At 47.9% G+C, this 24,111-nt stretch overlaps 1 protein-coding gene across 9 annotated transcripts in view; it reads right to left on the minus strand.

The window, feature by feature from the left end:
• Positions 1–3,167: 3,167 nt before the first annotated feature.
• The window catches only part of SLC22A14 (solute carrier family 22 member 14), a 41,717-nt gene continuing 20,773 nt past the window's right edge, over positions 3,168–24,111 (minus strand). For 4 of the 9 annotated variants that reach the window (XM_070237974.1, XM_070237972.1, XM_070237973.1 and 1 more), the window contains 11 exons: positions 18,236–18,371; positions 17,856–18,094; positions 17,030–17,133; positions 16,667–16,821; positions 15,472–15,640; positions 10,616–10,736; positions 10,267–10,364; positions 9,782–9,996; positions 7,900–8,008; positions 7,068–7,271; positions 3,168–5,405 (listed from right to left, as the gene is read on the minus strand). In XM_070237974.1, the coding sequence (XP_070094075.1) occupies positions 5,246–5,405; positions 7,068–7,271; positions 7,900–8,008; positions 9,782–9,996; positions 10,267–10,364; positions 10,616–10,736; positions 15,472–15,640; positions 16,667–16,821; positions 17,030–17,133; positions 17,856–18,094; positions 18,236–18,371 (1,710 nt within the window). In that variant the 3' untranslated portion in view covers positions 3,168–5,245. Of the gene's footprint in view, positions 5,406–7,067; positions 7,272–7,899; positions 8,009–9,781; positions 9,997–10,266; positions 10,365–10,615; positions 10,737–15,471; positions 15,641–16,666; positions 16,822–17,029; positions 17,134–17,855; positions 18,372–24,111 lie in introns of all 9 variants that reach the window. The other 5 variants (XM_070237969.1, XM_023620728.2, XM_070237968.1 and 2 more) reach the window with 2 other exon arrangements.

Raw genomic sequence — 24,111 nt, forward strand, 5'->3', positions numbered from 1 at the left:
TGGGGAGTAGAGGAGCTAGTACCTCTGACCTCCAACTGCTCTGAACAGCTCCTAGAATGGAGGGGCCCCCTTTCCAAAAGGGCAATTTAAGATCCAAAGGAGGAAAAGAAAAAAACTCCTAGAAAAATAGAAGTAGTAAGGCACTTAATCTGATTAAGGCTATCTACAACAAATTTACAACAAACATCACACGTAATTTTGAAATGTTTGTTGAATGCTTTCTCTAAAATCAGTAGTAAGACAAGGATGCCAGCCCACACCACTTCTTTTCCATTGTGTACTGGAGGAACTAGCTAGTCCAGGAAGACAAGAAAGAGAAATATAAGACATAAACATTAAAAAGGAAGAGAAAATTTATTTAACAAGGCCGTGGATATAAAATCAATATGCAACAGTCAATTGCACTTCTATATACCAGCAGCTAAGGGAAAGTGAAATTAAAACACAAAAGCAAAAGATAACGTTTACAATAGCTTAAAAAATATCAAGTACCCAGGAATAAATAAAAACATACAAGGGCCGTATGGATAAAACCATAAAATTATAAAACATTACTGAAGACCTTTGAAGAAGATCTAAATAAATGGAGAGACGATCTAGCATGTTCTTGGATTGGAAGACTCAGTATTGTAAACGTTCCACAGATTCTCCACAGTCCCAGTCAAAACCCCAACAAGTGTTTTTCATTTTTGTTGTGGAACTTAATGAGCTGACGCCAAGATTTATATGGAAAGGCAGAAGGACGAGAAAAGAAAAACAACATGGGAGAACGTGCTCTCCCGGATACCAAGACTTTAAGATATCAGAATACCCAAGAAAATGTGATATGGACACAGAAATGACAGACAGGCCAATGAAACAGAAATGAGAACCCAGAATCAAACCCACATATTTGGTCATTTGATTTATGATGTCACTGAGAACAGTGGGGGAAAGATCATCTTTTCAACAGGGATCCTGCAAAATTAGGCGTCCATTGTAAAAATAAATAAATAAATAAAGCTGTAAAAAATTTTTAAATAAAGTGAAATCACAAACCAAAGGGGGAGAAGATAGCTGCAACACATGTAACTCACAATGGACTCATCAAAAATGTGTAGAGTACCCGCAAATCTGCAAGAGTGAGAGCAGACAGCCCAATACAAAAATGGCAAAAAACTTGACTAGGTACTTCACAAAACAGGGAATCCAAGCGGCTGATAAATTTATGAAAAGGTATTCAACCTACTCAGGAATGAGAGAAATGTAAATTTAAACCTAAGAGATATCACTACATAACCACAAGATTGGATAAAATAAAAAAAAATTCTGAAAATATCAATTATTATCAAAGAGGTCTTCTACCTTGCTTTTAAAAAGTGTAAATTGAAACAACTACTTTGGATAATGGCTTGACTTACCTATTAAGGTCGAAGTATACTCTATGACAAGCAATCTTGCTCGCAAGTAAAGAGCCTAGAGCAACTGGTATTTCTGTGCTCCAGCATATAGTTACAAGAAGGTTCATAGAGGCTGTCTTAGTCTGTTGGGCTGCTATAAGAACACGCCATAGACTAGGTGGCTTATAAGCAACAGACGTTTCTCAAGTTCTGGAGGCTGGGAAGTCCAAGATCATGGCGCCAGCAGATTCAGTGTCTGGTGAGAGCCATTTTCCAGGTTGCAGATGGCCACCTTCTCACTGTGTCCTCACATGAGGGAAGGGACAAGCTAGCTCCTGGGGGCCTCTTTTATAAGGCTATTAATCTCCCCGCCTCCTAATACCATCATCTTGGGCATTAGGTTTTTGACACATTATTTTGGGGGACACAAACATTCAGCCCATAGCAGAAGCATTATTCATCATAGCACATTTCCACCATTTGGAAACAACCAAAATGTTTATCACTACTAGAACGGATGGGTAAGTTGTGGTCAGTTCACACAATGGAACACTCTACAGCATAAAAACAATCACTGTGTGTAAAAACATGGATGAATCTCTGAGTGAAAAAAGTCAAACACAAGAGTTGAAACTGTGCCTCCTCTTATAAGGTTCAAAACCCTGCAAAACTAACCTATGTTGTTAGAGGTGAGTAGTTGCCTTGGAGGAAGGAGAGGTGGTGACTGGGAGAGGCAGGAGGGAACTTGATGGTGCTTATAATTTTCCCCTTCTTGATATGAGTGATGGATACTGACTATGTGCTTGTGATGATTCATAAAACAGTACCTTAAGTGATTCACACACTTCTCTATATAATTGAAAAGTTTCCAAGATTGGAGTAGAAATAATTTCAGGCAAAATAGAATTTATGGCAAAAAGCATTAACAGAAACAGAGGGATGATATTTCATGATAAAAGAAACAACCCACAAAAAACTTCGCTAATTCACTCTTTGGCTCTTTCCATTCTAATTTCGCTTCCCTATTGTGTTTTTAATACTTCAGTTGCTGTATTGTTCATTTTAAGAGTTATGGGTGTCTTTTCCAAGTTCAAGTCTTGGAGTTATATTACTTCATCACTTTGAACGTTTTAAACAAATGTGAAGTCCTTTTCAGAGAGCTCTATCACCACTAGATGGTACTCTGATGGTAAATCCTCCAGTTTATTGCTTCTGCCTGTATGCCATTTTGTTTCCTCATGTGCTCAGTAATTTTTGCTTACAAGTCTATCTTCGGTGAGATTCGTCTTCCCTAGAAAGCCCTATGAGTTTTGGGCTGTTGCGGCAATATCTCTACAAACTTGTTTAGTGTTTGCTTCTGCCAGGCCCTTACAAGACTTTACAAGTTTTTAAAATCATTTCTGGGCTTGGGGCTTGCATCCACGGGGCTGGGTTTTCACCCGTGGTCCAGGGGCTGCACCCATTTCTGAGCTGCTTCGCTCTCGCCTCATACAGCCCCTCACCATCGGCTTGACTCTTTGGTAAACTGTGAGCAGCATCTCATGTGGGAGTGGCAATGGAAGGGGTAACTTAGGATGAGAGACTGGGTCCCACATTTAGGTCAATTCCCGGGCAGCGGTAGAAACACACGAGCAGCTGAAAGATGCAGGTAAGATGAGAATTCCACATAAGCAGTAGTCAGTGACGAGGCCAACGAGAGCCCAGGATTCAGAGGCACCATAAGTTTGCAGGAGACCTCGCTGACATGTTTGGTACATATCATATCTATTGTATCATAAAGACATCAGATTTGTGAGAAAAGGAGTTTATTGACAATGTGTAACCTCACACAATTTTAGCATTTAATTTTTTAGTATTACACTAAACAAGTGTGTGATAAGAATGATGTGTGAAAACAATAAAAGGAATGTTCTAGTCCAATACTGTCTAATAAAAATATGATGTGAGCCACAAATGCAAGTCCTGTGTATAGTTTTATATTTTCTGCCAGTCACATTAAAAAAGTTTTAAAAAAACAATGCAATTAATTTTAATATTTTATTAACTCAGTATATCCAAAATATTATCATTTTTATACATAATCAGTATAAAAATACTGATACGTTTTGTTTTGTTTTGTTTCTGTACTAAGTCTTTGAAATCCAGTGTGTCTTTTACACTCACCGCACATCTCAATTCCAACTGTCCACATTTCAAGCCCTCAATAGCCAAATCTGGCTGGTGGCTATTGTATGGGACAGCATAGGTCTAGTTTGTTAAAATATATAATGTCAAACTCTAGGCAATATTAGCCATCGATTAGATAGACAAACCAGGGAGGTCCTATCTGGAACTGACTGACAAATCTTGGCCACCTAGGGAATGTCTAAGCCATGTACGCGTGCACTGGGTCTTGCTGACAGCCACATCCTCCCACCACCAGCTCCTTCATACCAACACTGCCCCATCGGTTTTCTGTCCTGACCCTTCTCCTCCTCCTGTTCCTTGAAGCACCAGCTGAATCCTTCTAGCAGAGTAATTTGAGGTGACGTGTTTAACCGTGGCTAATACATTGGCCATCACAGCTCGCAGATAGGTGTCCCCCAGAAAAGACGGGGAAGGCCTTTTAAGCATCCTGTCATCTTGTGAGCAGATAGTTTGCAAGACTTCTTTTTCTGGGCCCTTCAAATCCCACTTTGGAGGCAGTCCTGGGAAACTTGGTAAGGAACAGAGGGACCAGAAAATGACACTCAAAGGGGGAGTTTCAGGCACCAGTTTCTTTCTGTCCCAAAGCTTGAAGTGCACACCCAAAGCAGTGTGCTGGGACCAGGGGGCCAGAAGCCACTCTGCTGCACCACACTCCACCCCTGCTTGGGAGAACCAGGGCCTCGCTGCCCTTGCTTTGTGAACCCGGACATTCTTTTCTGCCCTTCTCTCAGAAGCTCCAGAGAGTTCGCTCTTCCCTGCAAGTTGATGATCTTCCAATAAACTGAGCAGAGAGGAGAAGAGCCAGCCCCTGCCCTCAGCAACTCCTGTCCCAGGGAGAGAGGAGGTGGGGCCTGACCCAAAGGTGTCCAGGTCTGGCTAATGGATGAGGAGTCCTGGCCCCTGCCTGGGGAAGCTCCCACGCTGGCTGGGAAGGGCAGACTCACCCTCAGGGCATTTGGGACTGTGAGCTGGGGTTTGGAAGTTATCCTCAGGGTGGTGAAGGTCAGCCAGGCTGGAGCCATCAGGGAAGGCACCCCCAAGGATGAGGGTGAGATGGGTAATCCCCAAAGCCAGGCTTACTTGGGAGCATCAAAGGGGAAACCAAGTGAGAAAGCCCTGTGCAACAGTACAAATGGGAGACATTCTCATTATTCCTTTACATTCCACCCCTGCCTTGACAGGTGCCCATTGTGGATCTGTGAAATCTGTCCTCAGCCTGCACTTGAGCTGGAAGTCCAATCACACTAGCAGATGCCTGAGCTAAAGGATGTGCGCAGTGGGAAGGTGCAGTCCTGCCTTCACCACCTCCTGGCCCTCGGGGACATGGCCCACCCCCACACCCCATCCAGAGAGCTCCTCGCTGTCCCTGAGGGTTAGCCAAGGACATTAAAGACTCTAGGGAGCCTGTCTGACCCACGATCCTCCAGGCCTGGGTCTCTGGGTTCTCCAGACACAACCAATTTTGACCTAGCCATCTCAAGTCCAATATGGTACCTTTATTGGAATGAATTACACCGAGGCTCCCCAAGAAGGGGCCATTTTTGGATCTCAAGGGCTGGCCTCAAGCAGGACCCACCCTGCCTGCCAAGCTGGACTGGGCCCAGAACTTGTGGCCTGGAATCCATGGCCCCATACCCAGTCACTCAACTCCAACCCGAGATCATCTGGGGGCCTAGCCCTCAGTCATCCTTTCTGTCTGCTTCTGTGGGCTGTGATGAGGAGGGGAGGATGTCTGTGTCCAATTTCATCACCGAGGCATTGAGAATGGTGTTCTTCACCACTTCCTCAGCCGCATCATCATATAATGTATCGTCAGACATTGTATCCTCGCCTGTGTTCCTGAAGAAGCCATGGGAGAACAAGTCATGAGCTGCATCATTTTGGGAGCTGAGAAAGGCAGCTCGAGCTGTGCCCAGCTCTGCACTCCTGAGAAGTGGGCTTTCCCATGCCTGCGGGTCCCCAGCCAAGCTTCGCGGGAGCTGGGGAGGAACCCTCACCTCCAGGATGAGGTCTATTCCATCTCCCAACCCTAGCCAGACCCTTCACTCTTCTGCATCTTTGGGGTTCTGTCTGCCATCCTCATCACTGGCATTTACTGAGCCCTTGCAACCTGCCAGACCCTGTGCCAACTACCTCATGTGGGTTTACTTCCCCCAAAAGACCTATGAGAGAGGAAGGCTAGGCTACATGTCTTTACCTATCTGTGCCTCAGTTTCCCCATCTGTAAAATGGGGATAGTGTCAGGACTCCCTTGCATGTGATTGTTGTTAGGACGAAGTACGAAAAGGCAAGTATAGAACAGGACCCGGCACGTGGTAAATGCTCCATAAATGCTAGCTACAGTTATTACTATTTTATCAATCCATTTTGCAAATGAAGAAACTGAGTCTCAGAGGTATTCAGTAACTTCCCTGTGCACATGCTAGGAAGCAGTAGCCAAGATAGAAATCCAGGCCCCAGCTCCAGAGCCTGTGTTCTTAACTACTACACTGTGATCCTGCTGCACTGAACATTGCACCCTCTCTACAATGCAGCAAACACCTATTCATCCTTCAAAGCCTACTCAAATGTCACTTCCTCTGTGAAGGCTGCCCCAACTCCCCAAACTAAAGTTCCTCCCTCCTGGGACTCCTTATAGGTCCTGTACATCCCTCTGCCAGAGCCCATCAGTGATAACTGTTTGCATATCTGTCTCTGCATAAATGATGGTTTGCTTAAGGCTGGGGACCTCTTACCTCTGACAGTCCAACCCTGATACAATGCCTAGCACAGATGGTGCCAGTGAGAGTTTGATGAGGGAGGGAAGGAGGAGGATGGTGGGGAGGAGGGCAGAGGAAGGCCAGAGGCAGTGACCCCTGTGGTATGAGCAGAGGGCACTGGAGGACGTCAGGCAGCCTCTGCCCTTCGTTGTTGCTTGGGTTCTCTCAGGTCCAGGAAGACAGTGATGGGCTTTCTTGGCCCAAATCCCAGAAGGGATGGTTCTGCCAACCATGATAAGTCTTCTGCAGGGGGCACTTAGGAGACCAGAGGCCAGAAGTGCCCATGAAGCAGTTAGGGTGGAACCCAATTCCCAAATGGGGTCCTAGGTTGCTGGGGCCAAGAGGTCAGAGTCATGAATCAAGTCTGGATCCTTTTTGAGGAACTGGGAATTCAGATGGGAAGGAGAGGTATTCAGACAGTTGGTTCCAAGTCAGTCTCCTGTGCCCTGGGAGCGGAGAGAGCCCAGGGCATCTCCAAGGGCAGCAGCTCAATCCCGACAGGCAGCCAGGGGGCTAAGAGGGAGAAGATCCGGCCCAGGATGGGTCAGGAGAACCAGGCAGGATGAGAGCTGGCAGAGGCTGGGCTGGTAGCAGCGTCAAGGAGACTGCCACAGAGTGGCCCTAGTGTCACATGTCCTCCTGACAAAGGGGCAGGCATGGACCGTGCTTGACATCCTCTCAGTGCCAGGGCTTGAGAACCAGGCCCTGTAGCGGCCAGAGCCCAGGAGCCTCACACACCTACCTGAACTGCAGGGGATAGCTCTCCAGGCTATCAGAGAGGGGCTGATCTTGTGTTTCCGGCAGCAGGGAGCAGAGGGACAGGGCCAAGATGGCTGAGGTGAGGCAGAGAAAGACGGGTAGGAGAGTGAGGCTCTGGCTGATGAGCACCAGGGACGAGATGGCTCCAGCCGCCCAGGCCAGGGACACCAGCCCCAGACCTGTGGCCCTGCAAGGGGAGATGAGAACTTGTCTGGGGGGCCTTGTGGGCCCAGAGGCTGAGTGAGGTGGAAGAAGCAGCTCTCCAAAATCCACACCCTCCAATCTCTACCCCGTCCCAACTCAGTGTGCGACCTCAAAGAATTCAGTTCTCCATTGATTCAAAGTAGGTAGTAATTTCTTCTGGGCCTACTTCATGGGGTCAGAGGTGGGAGAAGTAAGACCGACACAGCACTGTGTAGGTGTGTGGGGAGAAGACACGGACAGCGAAGCTGAGTGGGGAGGAGGCTGCTGCCGCCATCACCAAGGGCTCCTGTGGTGAAGGGCCCGAGCATCGACGCGTTCTGCACGCATTCCTGGGAGCCATTGGAGTCAGGCTGCTGGGGTCCATATCCTAGTTCTGCCAGTTGCTATGTCTGACCCTGAGCCAGTGCCCTTGTCTCTGATTTCACGTCTGAAATAGGGCTAATGATGGTGTATGGGAGATTTTTTTGAGAGGGTTAAATGCGGTAATCCATGCAAACCACTTGGCATGGTGCTTGTCACCAGGTGAATGCCCAGTTTTAGCTGCTGCTATTCCTCTTGTTATCGTCCTGCCCTCCCCACACCCCCACGGCCCTTGCCCGCCAGGCCCATACCTGAGGACAGTGGGCAGGAGCTCGGCAGTGTAGATGAAGAACACGGTGACCGAGGCAGCCATGCTGAACTCTCCGAACACGACCATCAAGACCAACGCGGATTTCAATTCTGTGGTCAGAAAACGTGGCCGCCTGAGTCTGGGGACATCCTCCCCTTGGGGCAGGTGGGGAGGGCCAACCCATCAGCTCTCCCTCGTTCCCTCTCAGAAGGCATCTGAAGAGTCCACCCCCACCACCTGGTCAACTAGTCAGCAGACTCAGGCATTTGGTCAGCAGAGGATCAGTCTGCTAGAGGCCCAGCCAAGCCTGGGGAGCTAGTACCTCTGCAGTGGGGGAGTTGGTCAGCAGGGCAGGAGGCTCCACTGGGACCCCCATGGCCTCTCAGGCCACCGTCTACCACACTGGATTCAGACCCCACCCCTCTGCCTCTGGACTTTCTCATCTTCCACATCCTCACCCAGAGGCAGCTTCCCCACCCCACCACCTGCTCCTTCTTGGGCCTCCACTGAGCACCAGGCCTGCGTCCTGCGTGCCAGACTCCCTGTCCAGGGCTCTCTCACCTTCCCCTTCATCCTCTGCAAGGTGAACAGGGGCAGGAGGTGTTTGGTCCCTGGGGCATTTACGGCTAGACACTCTAGGATGTCTGACTCTGGGCAGCCAGACAGGTGCATTGGAGGAGGAAGAAAAGATCCAGGGAAACACCATTCCTCAGGCATGGGGGGCCAGAGCAGATCCCTGGCTCGCTGACCTGGAGCCGGGAGCTTGCAGCTGCTACCTCCTCAGCCTCTGCTGGATCCTGCCCCAGCCCCATTCCCCACTCTGGTTCCTCCTTTTCTTGGCTCTGGGATGAAACTAGAAATTCAGTTCTATCTACGGGGGATTGTATTCCTAGTTTCTCTCACATATTTGAGAGTTTTAAATATTTCTACTTGACTCAGGGTAGATCTACTTTAAAAAAAAAAAAAAAAAACCCAAGCAATAGAAATGTAATAATGAATTTGCCTCCCCATTTTGTCTTAGCCAGTCAATGCTGCAACATATGGGAGAGGAAGGGTCCAGGTCAAGAAACACAATTACAACCCCCAGAGAAACACAGGAAGCCACTTGAGGCAGACCCTGGATGCAGCCTTCCCAGCCCAGGCCCTGCCCCAGCAGCCAACAGGGCTCTCGTAGTTAGCAGTTCTGATTGGGTGGATGCTGACATCTTAATGTCCACACCCTCACCCCTGCCACTCTCTAGCCCTCTGACCTGGGGCATATTCATGGTCGTAGGTTCTTTGAAATTTTGAAAATATTCCCAGCCACCCACCCGCCGCCATTTCCTTCTCTAGTTCTGAGCCCACAGGGCGCAGGGCACTGTGCCCCCTGCGAAGGAGAGGCCTCCATGCAGGAATTGCTCCTAAAGGATAGCCCAACGTTATGCTCAGTTTTCAGTTTCAGTGAGCAGGTTATTTTTTCCTGGTGAAGTTACAGATAACCCACATTTCCCAGTCAGAGGCTACAGACAAGAGCTAGGGCCTGGGGTCGCAGTTGAAGGACTTTTTGCTGCATCTGTTCACATTTAACCATCAGACCTGATGTGGATTGGAAGCAGGTGGAAGAAGGCTGGCCACTCTCTCACACAAGGACAATTCCTCTGGACAGCACACCTTCCTCTCCCACGCCCCTGAGAGCTGCATGCACCCTGTCTGGGGGCTTCGCCCTGGGGAGGGCAGTGCTCCTGCTCAGGAGGTGCCGGGGCCTCGGCAGGGTAGGTGGGCCATGGCTGCAGGAGGCTGACTCCCAGGTGTCTTGTTGGCTGGACAGGGCAAGAGGCACGAGGGAGGGAGGGGGTCGAGGAAGGAGGAAGGCTGGAGGGTGCGTCCAGGAGGGTGGGCTGTACCTGAGGGGATGATAAGGATGAGCAGGCACATCATGGTGCCTTGGAAGAGAGTGGCAATCAGGCTCCACTTCCTCCCCATCTGTTCCAGGAGAAAAATGCAGCACAGCCGGGCGGGCACCTCCATGATGCTAGGGATCACCTGTCGGAAGTAGATGTTCACACCAAAATCCTTCAACTTGAAGCTCAGTGTAAAATAGCTGTAACCGACAGTAAACCTGGAATGAAGCCAGGAGAGAGTCACTCAGAGAGAGACACACACACAGATGCACAGAAATGGATGGGGCAAGGAATAAAGTCAGAGGCAGAGCAGAGAGGGGCAGGGTGGGAATGGACAGAGAAATAAGCACAGAGATCTGGGAGCCGTGGGCCAAGCCAGGGTCCTTAGGCCTCACCCCGCCTTGCAGCCTGACCATGCCCCATTCCCTCATCAAATTCTGGCATGCACATCTGTTTGCAGTCCCTGCCCACCAGTCCTGGGTACTCACCACACACAGCCCATCACCAAGGTCACCTTGCGGAGGTGCCTATTGTTATAGAAGTCCAGGACAGAGGCCTTATCCATCTTCTTTCCAGGCAGCTGCAGCTACAGGATAAGCAGGACCAGCCAGAGGCAGGGTGGAGATCCCAGCTTGCTCCCCACTCCCACAAGACCTGCAAGGCCAGCCTGCCCCCCACAGCACCAGCTGGGCCTCTGGCCCTCCCCTGGCAGGATTTGATTTTGCCATCACCATTCTCCTCAAGCAGTGGGGCCGAGGTGGCACCTAAAAGGATGAGGAGGAAAGAGGCCCTTCCACAGCGCCCTACCTGGCTCACTGCAGGCCTGAGGCCTCTTACCTTGTCCAGCAGACTTAAGGGGATGGTCTTCTTGTTCACACCAGCTGCATAACACAGCACCTGCTTGGCCTCCTCCACCTTCCCTTTCATCATCAGCCACCGGGGGGACTCCGGGAGAATCCTGCATGGCCATCTCTCTCTTATCCATCATTCCAAGATGGCCCAGAGTCCCAAGTTGGTCCTATCCCAGTCTCAGCTGTGGCCATCCTGCTCCAGCATGAGATGACTCTGATGTCAGGGGCCTTGAAGGTGACCATCAACCTCGGGATGCCCTCTGTCCCTCTCTGGCAGTCAGCCTTTCCCCTGCCCAAGCCACTACAGCCCCCACTGCTGCTTGGGGTCACTCCAGACACTCACTGACCCCCTCTAAGAGCTCTCTACTTTTCTATCTCAGGGGTCATCCCCACCTACCTGGGCATACTGACTGCACCATCCTCCACGCCCACACCCTCTATTACAGTCCCATTTTCATAAGTGGGATTTCTCCTGTCCCCTCTCTGTCTCCTAACAGCCTGGGGAGTATGAGGGCAGGTTATTTTTTCCTGGGGAAGTTACAGATAACCTGCATTTCCCAGTCAGAGGCTACAGATGAGAGTCAGGGCCCGGGTCTGACCCCAGGACTCAGCCCCTGCCTGGGTGAATAGAGTTCTCCACCCTGTCCCCGTTCCTCCCTGTCACATCACCCATTGCCTTTGACCTCAGAATAACTGTAGTCCCGCTGTTCTTCCCAAAGCTCCCAGGCTCTAGAATCTACACAGATTAACATTTCAAGTACTTATTATGCGCCAGGAATTGTGCTCAGTGCCCTCACATATATTACCTGATTTAACCCCCGCCCAACCCTGGACCTGGTAGGATTATCCCATTTTATTCCCAGCCTCGGGGAGTAAGGGCTTGCCCAAGGTCACAGAGGGGGAGCTAGTATGAAGCTCGGGGCTCCGATAAGGCATTCTCAACAAAACTGTGCCATCAGCCCCTGCTGATTTCTGGCAACCCTCCTTCTCCCTCCCCAGCCTGGACTCTGTGGCTGGTGTCTGTAAACACATGCATGGGACACCAGAGACAATTTCATTCCCTCTACCTGCCCCTGCTCCTGCCTGCTTCCCACAGGGGCCGCAATGAGTTGTCTGTCATCCTTCTCCACTCTGCAGCTGTGGCTGCAGAACCATCCTAAGGGAAGCCATCAAGTGGGGACTTTTTCCAGAAAGATAGGAGATTGACCACATGCCCACTAAAAAATAGGGGAATGAAAAAAGATATCCACTCTCAAGGACAAAGAGAGTGGGAGAGATGACATGGTGAGAGAAAGATTTAACAAATGGATGCAGCCCGAAAGCGATGGAGGAGTACTGCTACTGAGCGGGCAGGCAAACCCGTGCGCACAGGCACGTAGGAGCGAGATAAAGGAGAACTGTCCTCCTGGGTCCAGAGGAGCCTGGACACCCCAGTCCTCAGATATGGGACTCCAGTTCCCCCTGTAGTTTGCACCTAGAGCACAGAGGAAGTAGGGATTCATATACAGCAGGGGCAAGGCTGAGGAAAAACACAGGGAAACCACGGGAGTGGAAGTCCCTGTGATGACAAGAGTCCCAGCTCCAGTTCCAGCCCCACCCAGGAGCACAAGAGCTTGAGCCTGGCAACTCTCTGGCTTTGGGATCCCTTAGGGAAAAGGCACCCGCCATTTTCCTCTCCCATAGTAGCGGTTCTCAAATTGTGGTCAGCGGATCAGTCACATCAGCATCACCTGGGAACTTGTTAGAAACACAGCTTCTTGGGCCCCATCCCAGTCCTGTTGATTCAGAAACTCTGCAGGCAGAGCCCAGTCGTTGATGTTTTAACGAGCCCCACGTGACTCTGATGCTCACATAAATTTGAGCTCCTGCTCATACAGTTTCCTGTTAGCTTCTTAGTGACTTGCTCTTAACTATGAAGGGATGACCAAAGGTCACTAACTATTAAAGAAGACCTCCCAAATGAAAAAGTGTCCAAAATAATCGAGCAGGGAAAAAAATGACCCCACTAGACACAAATAATGTAGGGAACAGGAGAGAAAAAGAGAAAACTCTAACGTGTATCCTCAAAAACACGTGAAAATACTTTGCAATTTTATTTACATAAAACAAGCTCCAACTGCTATTGAGAAAAATATTAAATCGGAGAAGAAGAGTAGTATGACCGGATGTTACGTGGAACTTTTTTGTTCCGGAAGTTCAGTTGAAGTCCCAAAGCTGGCAACCAAGGGTGATAACCTCACATTCTAAGAGAGGTGGTGCTACCACATTAAGGACAGGACTCACCAAAAAAAAAAAAAAAAAAAAAAAAACAGCCCAGTGGCCACCTCCCCCAGCCACCTAGAGAGGTTGGGAAATTTCCAGTTCGTGGAGGTGAGAGGGTCTTGAATCTCTTCCCCTCCCCATGTTGCTCCCATCTACTCACTCCTGGACAAGGGGACTGCCTTGTAGAAAGGGGGTCTGCCCTCCCATCCTCTGGCTGAAGCTTGCTGATTCAGAAACTTGAGGGCTTGCCGTGGGGCTCCAGACGGTTTGTGGCAGAGTTAATGGTGTCTCCTGAAGTTGGAGGTCTACGCAAACCCGGAGACTGGGGTCCCTCTCTCCCCTGGATATGATTAGGTAGGAGACTGGTGGGAACAGCCCACAATGGCAGGCTGAGGGTGGGAGGACAATGAGATTTTTAGCCAAGTGGACCCTGTTGTCTTGAAGGTACCCCACAAGCCAGGGTGAAGAGATTTCTGCAGAAAGAGGCTGTGGGGTGAATGGCCAGGGACGGGAGCAGGAGAGGTCACAAGACAGTGCCTGGAGCATTAGGAAATGCCAACACTCTGAAGACTCACAAGGGGGCCAGAGGCACCGGCATGGGAACGTCTGCCCTACAGAGGATACAGCCCCTGCCCGCACATCTTTCGTCCCTTTTCTCTGATGCCCGTATCCCCTGCCTAGAACCTGGAAGATCAGAGCAGGGAGACAGAAGAGGAAGAGCAAAAGTCAGAACAGACCTCATCCCCTCAGGCCACTAGCCCAAGCTATCTAGCCACCCGGGAGATGCTGTGAATTGGATGTAAGATTGAGTTTTAAATTGGACTGGACTGGATTTTTTTTTTTTAAGAATTTATTTTTCCTTTTTCTCCCCAAAGCCCTCTGGTACATAGTTGTGTATTTTTAGTTGTGAGTGCCTCTGGTTGTGCTATGTGGGATGCCGCCTCAGCATGACCTGATGAGCGGTGCCATGTCCACGCCCAGGACCCAAACCAGTGAAACCCTGGGCCACCGAAGCAGAGCGCGTGAACTTAACCACTTGGCCACGGGGCTGGCCCCATGGACTGGATTTTTTAATGACTGAAATTCAGTCTTAATTATCAAAATGAGACTTTTTCTTACAACTAAGGATGCCTGGAAGGAGATGGAACCTGCTCAAGATATTGTCAAGTGTCAGGGAAGGAACAGTTGACAGGATATGTCTGAATCCAGTGGCTGAAGAAAAATAGACCCCATTCAGTAAGCTGTCTACTCAGTGTATGTAGAACTATGTAGACATCTATTGGGAGAAAGAGCTAAAAGAGTTCAGTGTGATGATGGCTTCTGAGAAAGGAACTGGGGTTGAGGGGACCTGAAATTGGTGACTTATTTTTCAACACAAACATGTTGTACTACTCAATTTTTAACCACATGCATCTACTGCATTAATAACATTTTTAAAAAATGTTCTAAGGTCAAGCCATGAAACGCTATTTGCCAGCTACATGACAGAGTCATGCCACCTGGTATCAGCTGGGTCCCCACACTCACTTGGGTATCTCAGTGGCCATCAAAGCTGGCCTCCAGCTTCTGCAGCATTTGGAAGGTCTCCTAATCACCTAGATGTCCTCCCTATGAACTGGTAACCCACCTCTGACAATCCATATTGTATATGGTGCAGGGGATTAGAAAGCAGCCAGGCTGAGTCAAATCCCAGATGTCCCACTCTTTAGCTGTGTGACCTTGGGCAAGTTATTTCAACCCTTTGAAGCCTCAGTTCTCCCCCTCCCCCACCCCTGCAGCCCCCATGACATTAGACTCACACCCACCCTTTAAGGTTGTAAAGATTAAATGTGGTAATGTCAAGAGTAAATATAGTCATTTCTTCCCACAGAATTGCCTAACCTGTAACAAGGTGATTTCAGCTCTCTTCCTCTCCCCCTCATCTGCCTTCTCTTCTCTTCCTCTCCTTTTGTCACCTGCCCACAATTAGCAGTGCCATCTCGCTATTGTTCCCAGTCCCTCCTCCTTACTCCTCCAAGTTTTGCTCCATCAATTGTCCCTTCATAGCTTCAATCTCTCAGGTGATTGTGAGTATGACTCCCCTACGATTAAAAACATCAGATACCCTTCCCTGACTCCATCTTTGCTGCCCATACATGGCATCACTTTCCCCTGCCCACCTCAGCCCAACACTGAAAGGATCATCTCCTGGATGACTCCATTTTTCAGCCCCTCCTCACTCCTCAAGCTCCTGCCACTCCACTGAAGCCACCTCAAGGTCACCAAGGCCAGCAGACCCTTCCCTGGCCTCGCCTTTCTTGCCTTCAACCCTGACCATTCCCTTGTCCTTGAACTCTTGCCTTTCGAGACTTTCCCTTCTGGTTTTCTGACCACCTCTCTGACATCTCTTTGAGGGTCTCCTCTGAGGGGGGTTAATGCTGGGGTTCCAGAGGCTCTGCCCTTGGCTGTTTCTCATCTCATCCATATGCACTTTCTCCCAGGGAAAATTCTACCCACTCAAGCCCTTCAAGGACCCCCCACGCCCCTCAATCTCCAGCCCATCAGACCCATTCCTGTGATGCCCTGTACTTGTTTGCTCACCAGATATAGAAGATGAAGGAGAATACAGGTGCCCCGCCCAACAGAAACAGCATCCGCCAGTGGGGAAGGCTGTAGGCAAGCCCGGTCAGGAACATGACACCCACAGCGAAAAAGCAGTGTTCCAGGATGATGGCATGGGCCCGGTGGTCACCCACTAGCCACTCAGTGGCTGTGCAGAGGCCGAGAGGACAAAATCATGGTCAGCTCAGGGTCCCCAAGGCTACCCCTGCACTCAGCCTTTTGAGATGCCCCAGCCCTGCTTGGGATGGTTCAGAACTGGCAAAAGTTCTTTGGCCTACTCATGATCTGCCCTAGGTCCAGAGACAGCCCTTCAAAGCCAGAGTGCCTCTGTGCCCCCAGGGCACACCCTAGACCTCTTGCCTGACCTCCCAATCACATGTATAGCCTCCAGTCCCTTCTCAACCTGGCTGTTCCCTCTGAACACCTCCTGCCTGACCACATGCCTCTCATGGAGAAGGCCTGGCTCTGGGCACAGCACCTCACACGTAGCCTGAGACATGGTAAGGCAAGGAATTACTGTCTTTGTCTTTGCTCTTAGTGCATCAGTGCTTTGGCCGCCTGGGCCTAGGGTTCTGGGGAGGACCCAGTTTCCTCGGGCTCCACTCTGGCAGGCTCCCAATGAGAAGAGGTCTCCTGCCAGGGAACCCTGAGCACACCAAGTGAGGGCAGCTGTAAGGCTGAATGAGTGTGTGGGCGCTTGGAGCTTTCGCATCACACAGGCCTGGGGTGAAATCACAGCTCCTTTGCTTAGCTGCTGTGTGACTCTGAGCAAGTTGGTTAACTTCCTGAGGCTCCAGTATCATCCTCAGCTAAAGGAATGATAGGATACTACCTACTGAATAGAGTGTTGTCATGATAAAGTGAGATGATACATATAAAGGGCTTAGCAGCATCCCTGGTCCTTCTTAAGGGCTCAATAAATGTAAGCCACATCAGGGGTATGCAAGGGATATGAGACAGGAATGTGCAGAGGACAAGGGGGCTAGGATAGAGGATGAAAGCAGAAGGGCAGTCTGGGCACAGACTCTCTGGCATCTCCAAGTAGCCAGGTGTGGAAGCTCCTTCCTCCACTGCCTGCCCAATTGGGCTGGAATTCTCTCTGTTCTGCAGGCTCCGATGGGGGATGCACCAGCCCCATCCCTACCAGCCCCACACTGACTCGGCCTGGCCTCACCTAAAGACGTGCTGCTGATGGAGTAGCCCACCAACGCCTGGGACACGGCGAATCGGAAGAACAGATACTGATGAAAGCTGTTGACAAAAGCTGTCCCGAAGCCGAAGACGATCAGCCCCAGCAGTGACAGCAGGATGGTGGGGTATCGGCCCAGCCTGCAGGCATTGATGGGAGGCTGCACCAAGCGCAAGGCCTGCCATGGCTGGGCCCATCCGACATCCCCAGGTCAGGTCCTGAGCCGTCCACGGGTCTCCAGAATGCCCCTCCCCTTGCCTCCCTCAGCTTGAGACTCTTGAGCTCTCACTGCCCATGAGGAGGAGGCAGGGGAGTCACAGGGACCAGAGGGAACTCCGGGAGACTCACCTGTCACTTATGAAGCCAAAGATGAGAGATCCTATTAGGAGGCCCGCCATGAACATGGTCTGCACGGTCTCTGTGCTTGTTTCTTTGCCACACACCAAGTCAAACTGGAGGGTTACATGCAGGGATTGGCCACAGGCCTCTACCCAGGGTCAGCCTTCTGGGTCCAGAGACTGAGCCTCCCCTCCCTGGTGGGCCTTTAGGCAGAAAGGACCTGGGACAGAGGAAGATAACTGTGTGTGCAGCATGTCTCAACTGTGTTACCTCTGCCCCCCATCTTGTATCTGGCAGACTGGGAGTTAGGCCTGGAGAGAGGGACCAGAGGCACAGGCCAAGATGGAGAATAGGTGGACAGATAACTGAACAAAGGCCGGAATCACCGAAGACCTTTCCCAAATACAGATGCTGGGCCCCAGCCTAGAGATTCAAATTGGGTAAGTCTGAGCTGTGAAGGGCCCGGGTTGCAGCTTAGGCTGAGAAACCCTGTAAGAGAGGTACCTGTTCAAAGCTGCGTCTTCCCCCAATTCCCTGTCTTCTATGAGTTCTGAGGGCAGAGCCACCACTGAAGAAGCAACTCCCTGGACAGATGGCCACCCTGCCATCTGACAGCTGCCCCATCCTTAAATCCACTGTAGCTTCCTGGCTAAGACAGGTGAGGCCAGTGCTGGGCAGCAGGAATCCTGTTTCTGCCCTGGCCCTGCCTCTGCAGGGTGACCTTGGGCCAATTGCTTCCCCTCCATGAGCCTCAGTTTCCCCAATTGTTCAGTGAAGGTGAGGACAAATCTCTGGGCCTACAGGGTAGCTACAGAAAACTCAGGACAAGGCTCACCTCATTGATCAGTGATCGCTGCTTGGTCTCAGGATAGATCCACCCATCATGGCATGACTCTGTGTGGTTGAGGCCATATTGGATTATAGAAGCCAGATCCCAGGCCACAGGCAAGTACATGAGGCATGTAAGGAAACTGCCATTGGGTGCTCGGGGCAGGGTCAGATTCAACTGCTCAGCCTCTGACAGGTTGGGGCCCACTGCCAGTATCCAGCTGGCATTGCAATAGGGCTTCTGGGCTGTGAACATGAAGAGGTCAGCAAACATGAATACGGCCGACAGGACATTGGGGATGAAGGTGAGGGCCACCAGCCTCCGCTGGAATGTACCAAACTCCCCCACTGCATCCAGGATGTTGGAAAACTTGTCATCCTTCTTGCCTTCTGTGGCTCTCAATCTGCGTAACAGCATGTTCAGAGACCAGGAATTGTGACGTGGTGCTGTCTCATGCTGGTTCAAGATCTTGGAAGAAGGCTGAGTTTGGAGCTCTACCTTGAAGTTGCTTTCCCTTGCCATCTGTTCAAAGAAAGGATGCAGCTCAATCTCTATTGACACCACTTCATAGATATCAGAGTCTGGCCTGAGAGCCACTGACCAGAAATTGGCCTCTCTGGCTTGGCACAATTTGCATTCCAAACTTGATGTTCTGTGTAGTTTCCTCTTTTGCTTCTGAAGGTTCTTAGTTAACATAATTTGTCCCCCATTGGCCCACCCATCTGGGATTTTTAGTAGACTTAAGATTTTGTAGAGTTTTAGAGAATGCTATGCTTGTGTTGTCATGGATGACTAAGTTCTGAGGGGCTCTCTCTCCTACAACATCTCCATAACTGAAACTTTGTTGACACACACACTGAGGCACCACCAGTCTTGCAAAAGGTAGAAGAGGTCTCCAGGGGCCATTCCTTCAAAACAAACAAACAAAAGCCAAAAACATACCTGGATTGGGAATGGCCAGGAACTGAAGCCAAGGTGGGTGGCTGGAAGGCTTCACCATGGAGGTTGAAGCCAGGCCTTGGGGAGTGGGCCAAGAAAAGGGTGAGGTGACATACAGCAGCATAGAGGCAAACTGGAAAGGCAAGTAAGGGTGAGGAGTAAGGTAGCAATATTGACTGTAAAGATATCACCTTGGAACAGCCGCAAGAAGGGGAAACTAAGCTTAAAATTGAAAGAGTTGACAAGGCTGAAGAGGTCCTTGGCTATTAGCAGAAGCAGAAGCAAGCCTTCTCTGAAGGAAAATTTCTCCAAGTGAAGCCTGCAAGACTCCCACAGATTCAGATCAAGCAAAGAGCTCAAAACAAAAATCATCAAACACGAGGAGTGACATCAGCATCATGGAGTGCGCTCTTCCCTCAGACTCTCCCCCAAAGATACAATGAAAAGGACATTCATATACCAACAGAGGACATTCACACAGAACAGAAGACATCTGAGAGACCCAGGCAGCTATACCTCTGAAGGTGGAGGTGCTGGACACCCTGGAGGAAGTTGAAGGAGGTAAGGGGATCTCCTTTTCCTCCTGAATGGCAGCAATCCAGGGTGCAGGACCACATGCGGCTCCGAGAGGAGGGGGAGAGGGGTAGTGCTCCACAGGAACACCTTCACTCTCCAAGTTCCCTCACAGCCTGTGGGAAAGCCCCACACAGAGGTTGGGCTAAGCTATTTCAGGGATGTCTCCATCAAGCTAGTACCCCAAGAGGGCAGATAGCAAGGGCAGAGTGAGAACACCCCAGGGATTTTGCAGGTAAAAGAAAGTGCCCCTCCCCACCTGGCACACCAGCTCAGTGGGTCAGCCAGAGCACCCGCGCATACAATAGAAAAGCAGCAGCTGTGAGCAAGCAAGCCACAGATCACAGTGGGCTCAGAATACATGGCTCTTGACCTCCACCCAGTGGCAGAAGGTGGAAGCTGTGACCAAATACTATCACAAAGCAGATGCACAAATCTATGCCATCAAACAGTATGAAAAGATATATTAATACTCCAGACCAGAAGGGAAATGACAAGCACCCAGAAATAAATCCTGAAGGCACAGAAGTTTATAATCTAAATGACAGAGAATTCAAAGTAGCTGTCATAAAAAAAAATCAATGGGTTACAAGAAAATACAGATAGTTCAGTGAAATCAGGAACTTATTTACAAAAGAGATTGAAACTATAAAGAAAAACCAATCAGAGATGTTGGAGGTGGAAAAACACAATAGATGGGATAAAGAAAAATCGCACTCCCTCCACAATAGAGCTGATATTATGGAGGAGAGAATCAGCAGTCTGGAGGACAGAAATATAGAAATGCTTCAGATGGAGAAGGAGAGAGAACTAAGACTAAAAAGACAGGAAGAAATTCTCGGAGAAGCATCCAACTCAATTAGGAAATACAAAATAAGGATTCTAGGTATTCCAGAGGAAGAAGAGGAGGAGAATGGAGCAGAAAGCTTGTTCAAACAGGTAACAGCTGAGAACTTCCCAAACCTGGGGAAGGAGCTGGAAATACAAGAGAAAGAAGCTATCATAACTCCTAATTGTATCAATGTAAAAAGACCTTCTCTGAGGCATATAGTAGTAAAGCTGGCAAAAGTCAATGACAAAGAAAAATATTAAGGGTAGCAAAGCAGAATAAAATAACTTATAAAGGAACTCCTATCAGGCATTCAGCAGATTTCTCAGCAGAAACCTTATAGTCTAGGAGAGAGTGGAATTTTGATATATCCAAAATTCTGAAAGACAAAAACTTTCAGCCAAGAATAGTCTATCCAGTGAAAATATCCTTCAGATATGGTGGAGAAATAAAAACTTTCCTAGATAAACAAAAGCTAATGGAGCTCATCACCAAAAGACCCCATCCGCATGAGAAATGCTCAAGGAGGAAAAGAAAGGAGTTACAAAGCCTTGAGAAGGGAGATAAATAGGTAGACAAAATCAGAAAATTGCAGCTCTTTATCACAACAGATTAGCAAACACTTAATTATAACATTAAGGATAAAGGGGAGGAAAACATCAAAAATAAATATAATCTCATCATTTTAAGCACAAACCACAATACAAGATGGAATAAGTTGTGACAATAATAACTTAGAAGGGGAAGGGGAAAGGGATGGAATTGGCTTAGTCAAAGGAAATAAGAGGCTATCAGAAAATGGACTATCTCATCTATGAGATTTTTTATACAAACCTCATGGTAACCACTAAACAAATCATCAGAACAGAGACATAAATGATAAATAAAGAGAAAACTAAGAAAACCATCATAGAGAACTATCAAGCTGAATTGGTAGTCTGAAATACATGGGACAAGAAAAAAGGGAAATGAAGAAGAACCAGAAAATGAGTGATGAAATGGCAGCATTAAACCCTCGCACATCAATAACCACCCCAATATAAATGGATTGAATTCTCCTATCAAAAGACACAGAGTGGTGGCCTGGATTAAAAAACAAGAATAACAATATGCTGCCTCCAGGAAACACATCTCAGCTCTAAAGACAAACACAGGCTCAGAGTGAAGGGATGGAAGATGATACTCCAAGCTAATGGCAAACGAGAAAGCAAGTGTTGCTCTACTTGTATCAGACAAAGTAGATTTCAAGACAAAACAGATAATGAGAAACAAAGAGGAGCAGTATATAGTGATAAAAGGGACACTCCACCAAGATGACATAACACTTATAAATATATATGCACCTAACACAGGAGCACCTAAGTACATAAAGCAACTATTAACAAACCTAAAAGGAGATATTAACAATAACATAATAATAGTAGAGGAGCTTAACACCCCACTTACATCAATGGAGAGGTCATCCAGACAGAAAGTCAACAAGGAAATAGTGGATTTTAACAAAAAAACTCTAGATGGACTTAATAGATATATAGAGAACACTCTGTCCAGAACCAGAAGAATACACATTCTTCTCAAGTGCACATGGAACATTCTTTTTTCTTTTTCCTTTTTCTCCCCAAAGCCCCCTGGTACATAGCTGTATATTCTTTGTTGTGGGTGCTTCTAGTTGTGGCATGTGGGATGCTGCCTCAGCATGGTTTGATGAGCAGTGCCACGTCTGCGCCCAGGATTCGAACTAACGAAACACTGGGCCGCCTGCAGTGGAGTGCGTGAACTTAACCACTTGGCCACAGGGCCAGCCCCGGGAACATTCTTAAGGATAGACCATATGTTGGGAAACAAAGCAAGCCTCAATAAATTTAAGAAGATTGAAATCATATCAAGCACCTTTTCCAACCATAATTCTGTGAAACTAGAGATCAACTACAAGAAAGAAGCTGGGAAAGTGACAAATATGTGGAGACTAAACAACATGCTACTGAACAACCAATGGATCTTTGAAAAAATTATCGGAGAAATCAAAAAATTTCTGGAGACATTCAACGTAATCCTTATCAAAGTTCCAACAACATTTTTTACAGAAATAGAACAAAGAATCCTAAAATTTATATGGAACAACAAAAGACCCCAAATAGCCAAAGGATTCCTGAGAAAAAAGAACAAAGCTGGAGGTATCACACTCCCTGATTTCAAAACATACTACAAAGCCATAGTAACCAAAACAGCATGGTACTGGCACAAAAACAGACACACAGATCAATGGAACAGAACTGAGAGCCTAGAACCACACGTTTATGGACAGCTAATATTCAACAAGGGAGCCAAGAGCATAAGATGGAGAAAGGAGAGTCTCTTCAATAAATGGTGTTGGGAAAACTGGACAGCCACATGCAAAAGGATGAAAGTAGACCATTCCCTTACACCATGCACAAAAATCAACTCAAAATGGATTAAAGACTTGAATGTAAGATCCAAAACCATGAAACTTCTAGAAGAAAACATAGGCAGTACACTCTTTGACATCAGTCTGAGCAGCATATCAAGTCCCATGTCTGACTGGGCAAGGGAAACAAAAGAAAAAATGAACAAATGGGACTACATCAAACTAAAAAGCTTCTGCACAGCAAAGGAAACCACCAACAAAATGAAAAGACAACCTAACAATTGGGAGAAGATATTTGCAAATCATATATCAGATAAGGGGTTAATATCCAAAATATACAAAGAACTCATACAGCTCAACAACAAAAAACCCAACAATCCAATTAGAAAGTGGGCAAAAGATCTGAACAGAGATTTCTCCAAAGAAGATATATGGATGGCCAACAGGCATATGAAAAGATGCTCAACATCATTAGCTATCAGGGAAATGCAAATCAAAACTACAATGAGGTATCACCTCACTCCGGTCAGAATGGCTGTAATTAACAAGACAGGAAACAACAAATTTTGGAGAGGATGTGGAGAGAAGGGAACCTTTGTTCACTGCTGGTGGGAGTGCAAACTGGTGCAACCACTATGGAAAGCAGTATGCAGTATCCTCAGAAAATTAAGGATAGATCTACCATATGATCCAGCTATCCCACTGCTGGGTATTTATCCAAAGAACTTGAAGACACAAAGGCATAAAGATACTTGCACCCCTATGTTCATTGCAGCATTATACACAATAACCAAGACATGGAAGCAACCTAGGTGCCCATCAAGGGACGAATGGATAAAGAAGATGTGGTATTTATACATGATGGACTACTACTCAGCCATAAGAAATGATGAAATCCAGCCACTTGTGACAACATGGATGGACCTTGAGGGTATTATGCTGAGTGAAATAAGTCAGAGGGAGAAAGTCAAATACCATATGATCTCGATCATAAGTAGAAGATAAAAACAATGACCAAAAAAACACATAGCAATGGAGATTGGATTGGTGGTTACCAGAGGGGAAGGGGGAGGGAGAAGGGCAAAAGGGGTGATTAGACTCACATGTGAGGGGATGGACTATAATTAGTTTTTGGGTGGTGAACAAGATGCAATGTACACAGAATTCGAAATATGATGTTCATCTGAAAATAAACTAATTAAAAAAAAGAAAAATGTTAATTGTAAAATGTAGGTGCTGGGTATATGATACATTCAACTTTTCTGTGTGTTTGAAAATGCTTATAATAAAATATTGAAAAAAAATTTCTGGAGACAAATGAGAGTGAAAATACACCCTACCAACTCATATGGGATGCAGCACAAGCAGTCCTAAGAGGGAAATTCATAACAATACAGGCCCGCCCTAACAAACAAGAAAAATCTCAAATAAGCAATCTTAAACTACACCTAACAGAATTAGAAAAAGAAGAACAAAGCCTGAAGTCAGCAGACGGAGAGAAGTAATAAAAATTAGAGCAGAAGTAAATGAAATTG

Source organism: Equus caballus, chromosome 16 (assembly GCF_041296265.1).
Source record: "Equus caballus isolate H_3958 breed thoroughbred chromosome 16, TB-T2T, whole genome shotgun sequence".
NCBI classification, from domain to species: domain Eukaryota; kingdom Metazoa; phylum Chordata; class Mammalia; order Perissodactyla; family Equidae; genus Equus; species Equus caballus.